Source organism: Perna viridis, chromosome 1 (assembly GCF_037379345.1).
Source record: "Perna viridis isolate PV_CMFRI_1.1 ecotype Kerala chromosome 1, ASM3737934v1, whole genome shotgun sequence".
NCBI lineage: Eukaryota > Metazoa > Mollusca > Bivalvia > Mytilida > Mytilidae > Perna > Perna viridis.
In genome coordinates, this window is record NC_142445.1 from 6,149,007 (window position 1) to 6,161,935 (window position 12,929).

General features: G+C 33.9%; 1 protein-coding gene across 1 annotated transcript; it reads right to left on the reverse strand.

The window, feature by feature from the left end:
* Positions 1-312: 312 nt before the first annotated feature.
* On the reverse strand, positions 313-12,927 carry LOC148627002 (peptidyl-prolyl cis-trans isomerase Fkbp12-like). Its single transcript, XM_088565344.1, has 7 exons — positions 12,457-12,927; positions 8,333-8,554; positions 7,830-7,877; positions 5,609-5,701; positions 4,195-4,217; positions 943-1,014; positions 313-478 (listed from the first exon to the last, which is right to left on the reverse strand). The coding sequence occupies exons 1-7, from the start codon at positions 12,548-12,550 to the stop codon at positions 422-424; spliced, it is 609 nt and encodes a 202-aa protein (XP_088421470.1). The 5' UTR covers positions 12,551-12,927; the 3' UTR covers positions 313-421.
* Positions 12,928-12,929: the final 2 nt, after the last annotated feature.

Consider the following 12,929-nt stretch of genomic DNA (forward strand, 5'->3'; position numbering starts at 1 on the left):
CGAGAATCTGCGAACTGATGTTTTTTTTCCAAAACCACGAAAATCGGTTTACCATAAATAGATGTACTTTCACGGTATATACTTTTAAAAGTTTTATTGAATATCTCATCGCCCATGGTTAAGCTTCTTTATCATAAATGGCTGTCGGCCTTTGTCATATTTTTACACTATTTGGCCTATATCATAATTTTAATAGCTGAATACGGTCACATTTTAGATTTAGCATATCTTTTTGTACATCCTATTTATGCTAAAATTTCGACCCCCCACCCCAAAAAAAGAAAGAAAAAAAGATGATAACACTGAAACAAGTTACTAACATAAATCATTTATTTAACAAAAACATTCTTTTGTAGCTTCAATACATTACTCTCTATCAACAGGGATACAAAATATATACACTCAGTGATGTCTTCTCCCATCACTGGATGGAAATCAGTTCTACCTCAAATATCAGTATAGCATTTGGTGGGATAGTTGTGGGAAACAGTTAAGGAATATCATCGTTGATTTTTGCCTACAAGTAAGTTTGACAAAAACTGAATTGATTGTTCCAACTTAAACAGTTTTATAATGAATGATGTGAATACCTATATCACGGCGATTAAGAGATTTTTGAAAGGGTATTCCAGACTTGTTGGTCAATTTATGCCCCCCCCCCTGAAAAAAAAATGCATGAAATGATCAAAGGAGGTATATTTTCCTTCATAAATACCAAACTATTATTTTCATTTAACATTACTACTTTAAATACCTGAAATAAAATTTTACAAAAATCAAGGTGGCTCCCATTTGAGTCTCCGAGGGTAAGTTGTCAGGGGGTTGCTCCCACTATCAAATATGCATCCCGACTAGATGTATATTTGATAGTGTTTATGTACTAGTATACCATTTGTAGTAAATTAAAATAAATATCATTTATTAGTATGTTATAAAAGGATATCCTGGTATTCCCTCCTGTCCATAAGCATATTCTGGTCCAACGATGAATTTAGCTTTTTGTCCAAGTGTTAACTAAAACATAAGAGTTCTGTATTAGGGTAAGTATCGACAATGACAGAATGTTAATAATCTAAAGTATTTATTTTCACATTATTTGATAAATACTATAAATACAGTAGTTTGTTTTATCCTCTTTAGTTTTGCTGTAGTTTGTTTTTAATATAAAACGAATTATTCTGCATTACTGCTTCGCATGCATGACATTTTTTTTTATCTGCATAATAGAATAGTGTTCTTTTTGCGGCGACTTGATATTTAATATTTAATGTAAAAAATGGACGGTGTTACAACACTTAAAAAGAATGTCAGCCTAAAATTCTGGCACTGTTTCTGTGCTTCTCATATGAAACAGCACCATTTTGCAGTACTCCAGCAGTGCTAGAGGTTGTCTGGCAAGCTATTTTCTGACTTGGTGCCATCCTATGGGGTATGGAGGAGTAATCAAGGGAACCAAGGTTATAGCAGTAATCAAAAGAATGTAATCCAGGGACAAAGACCAGACTTGGAAAACAGACATACACAACAAAGAACATAAAGTAACTAAAATCATACATACGAAGTAACAAAAGTAAATGAGCAACTCGGACTCCACTAAAAACTGGGAGCATGGACCAGGTGCACCGCTAAGGAAAGCGTCCTCTGCTTTTCTAGAAACACCCGCTGAGTTGCTAATAAAAAGTCACGTCCGGGGTAGACAAACGAGGAAAGGGAAACTGTGACTCGTTGAATAAATCAGTTTTCATAGTGCAGATGGATACACCATAACGATCCACGAGTTCATGATGACGACCATAGAACTTCTGTAGTGATGACTTCAATCTTGTAGCAACATAACCCTGTTCCAGAAACCTATTTGTTACAGTTCTAGCGCGATACAAAAAGTTTGCGTAGTTTTGGCAAGCTCTGGCATAACGTATGAGTTGTGATATGAACACTCCATATGCAGGTGCTGAAGGGATGTGGCCACAGATGAAAGGAAAGTTGACAATTCTGAATGAAAAGTCACCACGTTTGCCAGCACTCCACAGTATTGTAGAACTGCCTAATTTTGGTCTTGTAATCTTGCAAAAAAGTTCATAAAATCAGGTTTAAATATATCAAATTTCCCGCAAAATGTCTGAAATTTTTATTTCATCCCCTGAAACTGTTCAAACTTTTTCATTCGAAAACCCCTTCCTCATATGGACATCGCCGGTTAGATTTTGAGCTATTTCACTTTGTAATCCACTTCTTAAATTTAGCATGGTAAAAAATTGACTTACTTTCACTTTCACAATGAAGTCAAATTGTCATTGAAAAAAAGCCCCTTCAACATTGAAAATATATAAAACATTGCAAAATACTTTTAAAAGTCCCCTTTTTTCAGAAAATGTTTTATCAACAAAAGATTCTTCATTTTTAATCACTATAGCAACCACCGGTTTCCATTTATATCATTTTTCGAAACTAAACTACACTGTGGAGTGCTGGCTTTGTCGTAAAGTTTGGTCAATAGTTTTCCTTTAGCATCGATTTCTAAGTGTAGGTCAAGATATGAGGCTGACTTCAGTGTCTGTAGTATCCTTTATCTCAAGTTCTTTGGGGTAGACGTGATGTATCAAATCCCTGAAATTAGGATTGTTTAAAGATAATACGTCATCTTACTGCGGAAACTGAGATTAAAGGATCTAGCTAAACGATATTCTTTTCTTTCTTTCGGATCAGATCAGCTATAAAGTCAGCCTCATAAGAATGTAGAAATAGGTCAGCAAGTAAAGGAGCACAATTTGTTTCCATTGGAATGCCGACAGTTTGTTGAAAAACACGTCCACCACACTGGACAAATATGTTGTCGATTAAAAATTCCAGCATTTTGTAAACATCTTCCTCTGTATATTTGGAACATAATTTGGAATTATTTCTTACAAAGTATGAGGAATCTCTACCAAGAACTATATATTTGTATCTAGGTGTACCATCTTTTTTGGAAAAACAACGATGTATAATGTTTTTAAGTCGACATTTTAACTGAGTATGGGGAATAGAAGTATACAGTGTTGGAAAGTCATAGGTTTTAATGCTATTATATTCAGATAATAGTCTTGAACTAATTGCCTCCAAAAGATCTTTCGAATTTTTAAGGATCCACATTGAATTGTGGTTTGGTGGTACATTTTGCAGATCCAGCTATGAAACTTTGTTTGTATGGATTCTTGTGGAGTTTAGGAATCCAGTACATAGACGGTAAATCACAATCATCGTCCTTGGTAGAGAGACCAAAAGAGGATAGCACAGATTTATGGTTTTCCACAATCTCTTCTTTGGAGAGTGTGGTAGCAGTATAGGTCTTACACTGCTATTATTTTCTACGTCTACCTCTGATAATAAACATTGGGTGTAAAACAGAACGGAATTCCAACCTCTTACGTTGTAGGAGTACCAGCTAAATATGTTTCAAATATGTGTATACAGCAGAATCTAAAGTTGTCCCTGCGACTGTACATACGACCGACATACATTCGGACCCATTTGGATGATGAGCTTTAAAGGCTCCTTTACCAGATTCGTATTCTGGTGTTCTACCGTCGACAGAGTTACTGCTCCTTAGATCTTTGAAAAGTTTTCTAAAACTATCATGTAAACACTCGTACAACTTCCAAACGTTTGAAATCAAACATACCGATATGGTTGATATCATTTTAGTTCCGTAACATTGAAAGGGATAAGTTTTTTTGTGGCAAACGTAGTGTAAAGTAAACAAGCCTACTATATAAGAAGTTGGAATTGCGTAAAGTAGAAAATAGCTTACAAGCAAACCTCTATCGTTGCTTGATTAAGGAATTGGCAATTGTGATTAATATATTTGGCGGGGATGCTACATACATTATTCTAAATTTCTTAACTGTCTCAAGCTTATATAGCATACGGGATTACTCCAGCAGTGCTAGTGGTTGTCTGGCAAGCTATTTTTGACTTGGTGCCATCCTAACGTTGGGGTATTGAGGAGTAGAATTCCAACGTCACGTTGTACGAGTACGTAGGGATGAGTCCATACATTAAGCTTAAATATTGGTTAAAAACAATGCCAAAGTGTCGTAATATGCACGCCAAAACGCCCTGTGAAAAACGCATACGACCCTGGTCGGAAACGTTCATGCAATTAATGCTTAAAAGTATCAGAACTTTCATGTATTTTTACATGTATTTACTTACATGCGCAACTGCAATGTCCCATCCTAAATATAAAACAGAGAACGCATACAAACAGTGAGTCCATGTAATTACATTAATATTTTATACATTTCAATTTAGGTAAGGTTGTTATGGTTTTTTTTTTAATCTTAATACTTCGGGATAACAAATTTAATTTTATCCTGCAATGAGGTTATTTGTTAAACGAATAAAGGTATACGGTTATTTTTTTTGCTGTATCTTTACATTAGCAGGTTATCGACTTTCTGGCTCCTCCCACTCACGTGATCGGCGGAACTACTTTTTTCTGGTATGCGTAAATTAATCATAGCCGCCACCATAGATACGATATTATCAAATTGCGATTGTGTATCCGGTTAATCTCCTTTTTTTTTTGCTGTTTTGTTTCGTTTTCACCTGAATGAAATAAAATATTTTATGTAAACCAAATAATGATTTTGTTTGTATTTTTTTCACCGTCATATATATATGGCCAATCCCAAATCTCGTTCAGATTTGATTCATTATCAGTTTGCAGACGACTTCCCCTGTCATTTCAGTCATGTCGGATTCGGAGCCAGAGTGTCCGTCACAATTTAACATAAACTGGTCCCCACTTAAAGAAATTGAAGCATTACAATATGATAAAACTCTTGAAGAGACAAATGACCAGGAACCTGTTATGGTCTTGGATTTATTACTGCCTAAACCCCAAGATAATGAATCAGAGGAATACTACATTATAGATCTGCCCATACAACTGCTCCTCTTCTTCAAAAATCTCAAACAAATATTTCAATTCCCAAAGAAACTAGTGCACAAATTTCACCCCTGAACTCTACTGCCATATACCAAACAGAAACAAGTCAGCTTCCACTTTCCTCATGAAATTCAAAACTTTAATATTCTTAAAATCGACATTACAACATTCAAAATATTTGTATAATTGTATTTATTGTTATTACTTATTTTACTTATTTGTCTCTTGGAATGAAATAAATTTTGATACATTGCTTATTTTCTTCAAACAGCTTTGACGGATTATATGGTGCGGATTGAATTTCAATGTTTACTGAGTCATACGCCATGCGTATTAATTTTTTTCTTCGGGTTTAACGATCGGGGCTCCTCAGGGGATATGCATTTTAAAATTTTATTTTAAAATGTACAAACGCACAAAACTATTAATATAACAGGACAAAAACAATATAGGTACATTGTCGAAAATTATTGAAGATATGTGTATTCGGCTTGGAACGGGGGAAATAGCTCGGCGGAGCCTCGCATATCATCTTTCGTAAAAAAAACTGTCGACTAACATCTGTCAAATGTGTTTCTCTACATTACTATAATTATATTGAATAAGAAAAGAGAAATGGAGTACACACACTCCTTATGTACATAAAAATAACTTAACTTTTCACGACTATCTTACCTCTTATAACTTGTCCAATTCCAAGAGTAAATTTAAATGGTTCCCCTCTTTCCACGGAGGAATCAAACACTTGCCCTGTAGGGTACAGTTTACCTGTGATGAAAAAAAATCAGCAATCAGTGATTCACTAAACCTTCGATCGGGTGTAGAAAATGATAAATGTACTTTTATTTCTGATAGGCTACCGTGTCAAACAGCTAGAAACTATATCATGTTTACATACTGTTTGGGCTGCTTATTTGATAGTGGGAGGAAGCCCCTGAGGCTTACAAGGTTTTATACTAGGATCAATATTAGTTTTATCATATGTTTCAAAGGGATCACAGACCAGTAGCAGATCTGAGGGCTCTAAACCGGGGCCATAATTTTCCATCCTGAAATATGTGAAAATTAGACATTATGCCTATATATGTTCATTTGTGTTTATAATACAATACTAAATAACTTATTTGTCTGATTTTATATTAAACTATTACTTCCAATTATTCTCCAATGTTTTAATATCTAGAAAAAAATTACATTGAAAATTGTTCAATTTCATACGGGGAGTTTATACCATATTGGTTACATCTTTGTTAATATCTTCATTATGTTGATATTTACTGTAGGTTGATCGGGGGCAATTGAACTCTCAGCAACTTAGCAAGCGCTTACCAATATTGAACTATAGACTAGTGCACGATATGGGCATCAAGCACAGAGTGGTTAATTGCTATTTCTGGGTATCATTATATCTGGTCAAATTTACCCATATTTGCCAACTTCACCACACTGTCAAGCGAGAAATACTTCGATAGCAGCGAACATGTAGTGTTGTATGTTTATGACAGAGGATACTAAAAATCGTGAATTTCTTGCATTTGGCAAAACTGAAAAACCACCATCAAATAGATTTACAATAGGTTATTTATTAAAATGAATAACCTACATTGCAAATCTACTTGATGATAATTTTTCAATCTACATATAGACATAAATAAACTATTGGATTTGTTTATGATCATTTTCTATTTTTTTGTCAAAATTGCAAGAAATAGCAGTTAAAACACACTCCTTCAAGAAATGTTTATATTCTGTTTGTGTGATATTGGTGGACTACAATGACAGGGACTGTACAGTAAAATGCTGATACCGAAAGTGATTCTCATTTCATTTGATGCAAAATAATGCATTTTGTTTTACATTGTTCAAGTTGGCGAGAAAATCTATTACATATCAGTATAAAACATTGAAAAATTGTATTAAAGGTATATACAATAAGTATAGAATCTCATATAGTATTTTGTATATACCATATCCAAAACAATACTGATATCCGCATAGCAGAGAGCTTGTTCGGGGGTTACACTAGTTGACAGGTGATACTAATAAAGCATGGATGCAGAAGACACAGCCTGTATCACGTACAGAAAACTTATAATAAATACACGATAAACGATTTGAGTCTCCATATACTGTGCGACAATTGGCACACACTAATAATTTATTTTAATCAACTGTTTTATTGATATTATCATGAATTTCGTTTCCTCTTTCTGTCTTTGTTTAGTATTGATTATAGTGTTTATTTCAAGAGTTAAACTGATTTGCTGTAAATGCCAAAAGCCAGTGTAGCGTTCAGACTTCAACACGAACAAAATGATACATTATAAATGATGACTTGTAATTAAGACATATAACCCATGTAACGATTTACGTCCATTAAAACGAATTTTATAAAGTAAAATTGACATTATTTTAACTAATGAGCAAAGTTCCATTATTTGACACCGTTTTGATTTTTTTTTAAAGGTCAACCTCATCATTCATTATGATTAATTTAATAGGCATTCTATCTTGAAAGAGGGAGATTTTATGCAACCGACGAACCATATTCTTACATCTTGTATTTTACAGTACTTCGTGGCTTCGCCTTCACTGCAGTTTTACAAAAGGGATATATCATCATACGTGCAGTTATTTACACGAAGTCATATAAAAGACATGAAGATGTCATCCATTATGATGAAAAGACTATCATAAATGTAAACAAGTACAATAAATTATACTGATAATCATTTTCATTGTCTTGACCAATACCAAACAAATGACTGTCAAAATTCAGTTCATTAAATATACATTGTCACATAATTTGTGTTGGTGGACACTACAGTCACCAGTGTCCGCCTCGACTTTGTGTCTCCATAAAATAGTAAAATAATATACGATGATACTCGCTTACCCGTATAATGAACTGTGACATTCTGCCCCATACCAGGAAATGTTTTGCCTAAAAAGAAACTATTTCGTCAGTTTTCATTTTGTTTGAAATTATCAGTGATCATATTTACTGTAGTAATTTTATTCGTCAGAAGCAATTTTTTGTGTGTTAATCTTAAAAACAAATCAGAAACAAAGGAAAATGATTGTTATGAATCTGAATAAAAAGATTATTGTTGTAACCATGAAATATAGCATAACGAACATATAATTCTAAATAGTATATTTTGGGGTATTTTATCAGCTCTTCCGGCTCACTTTTTACAAAAGAAACTCAAGTTTTTTTTAAACCGGAAAAATACTGGACAGCCTTGACAAACGCCAATCAAATTTTGAATCATTTCAACAAAACCTTAATGTGTAGACGGTAAAAAAAACCCAAAAAAAACAAAAAACAAACAAACAAACAATAAAACAACAAAAGCAATAAAATAATAAACTGGAAAAATATGTCCGTGGCCTTACCGTCTCCGGCTCGTAAGCTGAGCATTCTTACTCCTACTCCTGACCCAGATGATTTACTTGCTTGGGTGGGTTGAGTCTGTGTTGAAGCTGGCTGCTGTTGTCCCTGTTGGTTCCATGTCTGTCGTGGTGGTTGTTGGACAGGTTGTGCTTGAACCGATTGTGTCTGAGCAGCACCCGGCTGCGACTGCCATGATGGCTGCATTGCATTATTACCGGTCCATCCTTGTTGTAAAGAGGGAACAAAACACAATAAAAATGAAAATAAAACGAAAAGATTTCTAAGATCCTGCATCATGATAGTTAGATGTCCAGAATGGCAAAGAACAAATTAGTTAACTTATTTTGTCATCAATCACCTGTACACCTTGCTGTTAATGAATCTATTGTCTTCTGAGATCCCCCAACGGAACACGACGCCTCAGGACTCATATGTCAATCATTACAAAGCGAAAGTGACGTTGTTAGACTATTTTGACAAATTTTGTTTGATTAGAATGTTGTATTTATCTATGTTTGTATTAAAAACACCAGGTTAATCGTGTTTTTGTGACACATTTTAATATTTTACAGAGTAACACCCCCACAATTCAGAGAGTAGTTCACCTTATTAAACTTATATAAACAACCATGAAAATTAAAACGTTACGTAAATCTCGAAATTCTTTACATTCAAAACACAGCCAAGTTAAATTCTTAGTGTTCTGTACTCGTGACAAAAAATAATACTAACTACGCAATGAAGATATGTGACATAGAAAACATATTTGGTAGAGTTGGTTTTCCCAGCTTTATAGAACAATATTCAAAGCTCGTTGGCGTATGGAAAAGGGCGGCATTATAAAAGCATACACAGAAGCCTTAGTCGTTCAACTTTGAGCTCATTTTTTTTTGAAAGAAAAAAAATCGATTGAAAAAATGGTAAAATTTTGATTGAATTCCAACAACTGCACTTTAAGGTTTGTACAAATCTAGGTTTGTTTTTAAGTAACTGGCCAAAAAGTGCGGAAGGACAATAACTTAAAGAATTCCGTCCTTGATAAAGATAACTACGTAGAACTTATGAATCTTCACAATGTACCTGTATACTGTTTTTATCTGTAAGCACCCAACGCGTGCGAAAATCGTTTATCCTATACTTTAACAGACAATGGATTATCACTTCTACCAGATATCATCGTTTACCGTGTCGACAAATTAGTCCAGTTTGTTTCAGATTTTGACAATTGCAAAAATTGTAGCACGAACATTACAAAGATCTACACGATGTAAAATTAAATTTGAATTCGCATCTCAAATAGTATATCAATTTTTTTGTATCTACAGTGTATAATCTGAATGCCAATCCTTGCTACTGTAGATAGTTCAACACTCATATCAAACTTTACACATAATTTCATCCCCCGGAATATCACCTTTTTTTTATCACTTATAACCCGAAAATCATAAGTGGTATCTGAAATCTGATTGAAAAATGCGGGCAGGGAATTCATAAGGAATCTATTGTAAAAAAAGTCGGGAAAATTCAAATACAAATGTTCATAATCGGACCAAAAAAAATAAGAATATCGATTTTTTGGGATGCAGTCCCTTTGATCACTTATAACCCAAAAATCATAAGTGATATCTGAAATCTGATTGAAAAATGCAGGCAGGGATTTTCATAAGGAATCCAGTAAAAAAATCAAGAGGCTCCTAGGAGCTTGAATTGCTCACCTGGTTCAATTTGCCTTTCAAAGGAAATAAATTTAACAAGAAGTTGTCCATTAATTTTGACTCAAGAAGTATATGGTAGGACTTATCATCGATTATCCATTTTCTATTGTTTTGTTAACAGGCAAAAACAGGGAAAATGGTCACACTGACACAATTTCAAGATGTGTCAACAGATTTTTCTGAAATTGGCACCAACAATAGATATTCAAATACTGAACATTTTATCAAATTACAGTAATCCTCAATCTGCTTTTGTTTTATAAATAATAGGCAAAAAGTGATAAACAAGAGGCTCCCAGGAGTCTGGATCGCTCACCTAGTTAAATTTTTGCCTTTTAGGGGCAATAACTCTAACAAGGAGTTGTCTGACAATTTTGACTCCATTTGATTCATTGGACACATTTGTAAGCCTTATAATAAGGATCATTTCAGCCATCGAAAGCTATTGGTTAAACCTAACAGATTTGGAGATGTATGCAAAAATCTACTGTCTGACCCCATTGTTCTATTTTTAGAAACGACAGCCATGTTTTTTCAGGGATAAAAAATCTGTCATTTCGTTAAGGATACCCTATAAAACAAAACTGTCAACTTTCATTGAATTCTGTAGAGCAGTTTCTGAGGAGGAGATTTTTTTTAAAGTAATAACATCATAAACAAAAAAAAAGGCAAAAACTCTAACATGGGTCAACAAATTTTCACCAAAATTTGACCACAGATAGATCTCTTCATGATGAATAATTTTATCCCATGTCAGATTTTGGTTAAACCTAACCGTTTTGGAGATATATGCAAAAATCTGCTGTCTGACCCCAATGTTTAATTTTTAGTAACAGCAGCCATGCTTTACAACAGATCGAAAATTCAAATGGTCATTTTGTTAAGGATGCCCTTTAAAACAAAAATGCCAAGTTTCATTGAATTCTGTAAAGTAGTTTCTGAGGAGAAGATTTAAAAAAAATAATAATAACATTTAAAACAGCAAAAAACACCAAAAAAAGGCAATAACTCCAACGTGGGTCAACAGATTTCCACCAAATTTTGACCACTTATAGATCTCATCATGCTGAACACTTAAACCCACCTGTCTGGCCCATATGTTCTATTTTTAGTAACGGCGACCATGTTATTCAACCCAAAGGAACATTCATACCAAGTTTGGTTTCAATTGGTCCAGTAGTTTCAGAGGAGAAGAGTTTTGAAAAATTGTTAACGACGATGACGACGGGCGCCAAGTGATGGCAATAGCTCACATGACCTTCGGCCATATGAGCTAAACAACGTCAAAAAATAATACTTTCAAGGACCATAACTCCAAGAAGGATCAACAGATTTCTCCGAAATATGCACCAATAATAAATATTGATATACTGAACATTTTTCCAATTTACATTAATAATCAAACTTTTTTCATTTTCTAAATAATAGGCGAAAAAATAATAAAAACGTCAAAAATTAACACTTTCAAGGGCCATAACCCCAAGAAGTGTCAACAGATATTTCTGAAATTTGCATCATTAATAGATTTTGAAATACTGAACATTGTATCAATTTACATTAATCATCAATGTTCTATTTTAGTAGCCATGTGTTTTGACGAGGGACCATAACGGATACAATTTTGGGAGTAGATATGTCAAGGATGATTGTCACCAAGTTGTATCAAATTATAATAGTGGTTTCAGAGGAGAAGATTTTAAAGAAAAGTTAACGACGGACTACGATGACAGACGCCAAGTGATGAGAAAAGCTCGAAAGCGGTCTCAAACGCATCAAATCTGCCGATATATTAGAGATAAGGAAAAGGGAATACTAGTAATCAAAATCGGAAGAAAAATAAACATTCCACATGGGTTTGATAAATCAAAAAACAAATATTTTTAGCCTTTTCGGCCTCTGACACGGTAGGGGACACAAACTCCAAATCAAATAGAGACCTTCCTTTAGTGGTTATTAAAATCATGTCAAAATTTCATAATTGGTCAACTGAAGTTATCGCACGGAAACGAAGTGTCCACAGACGAAGACGGCGACAATTACTGCGCCATTACATTATACGAACACAGATTGTTTGCGATTGTATAAATTATCAGCTTAAAATAAAATACTGCCAAAGATGTAGATAAATTTGATTTTATCAAATTGAATTTTTCCGCCAATTTTACTAAAAATTAAAATTCCTGTTAATCAATACTAGTGTGAAGATTTTGAGTGATTAGTGTTGACAATTGGGACATGCTTAACACATTTAATGCTTCTTTACACATAAAATTTCCTAAATGCAAATTTATTACTGAACTCTAATGACCGTAATGAGGCGTAATGACTAGTTGTCGGATCCAGACATTCCGGACTGAGAGTTCCACTACACCTAAGAGGTTCCACTCCAATGAAAATCTACATTATCAAACCTTGTTCTTCTCGGTTCCCTCTTGGATAAGTCCATGTGTCTTCTCGGTTCCGTCTTGGATAAGTCCATGTGTCTGAATGTCTTAGTTGTCTCATGTTGTTCTTGTGTTTGTCTCTTCATCCTTAAAGAGGTATGGATATTTTTCCTGGTTCGTTTCTCAAGCGGGTTAAAAGATTTTATGAGACTAAATCGATATAACTTACTTTTACGATTGTCTGTACATACTTGTATCAATAAACTGTCAGTATTTTGTATGGAAGGCTCTGATGTATTATGGGAAAACAATCGTTGAAGTTGAAATTTCGACTTTAAACGGAAAACTCAAATCTTTGACACTTTCTAAAATTTGAAAAGCACAAAATTTTGACTTCAACGTTAGGGGTTTTCAAATTTCTAAATTTTGACTTAAGAAATGTCAAAACTTCAAGTTAGAACTCCAAATTTCGACTTCGACTTTTTGAAATTTCTATTCAG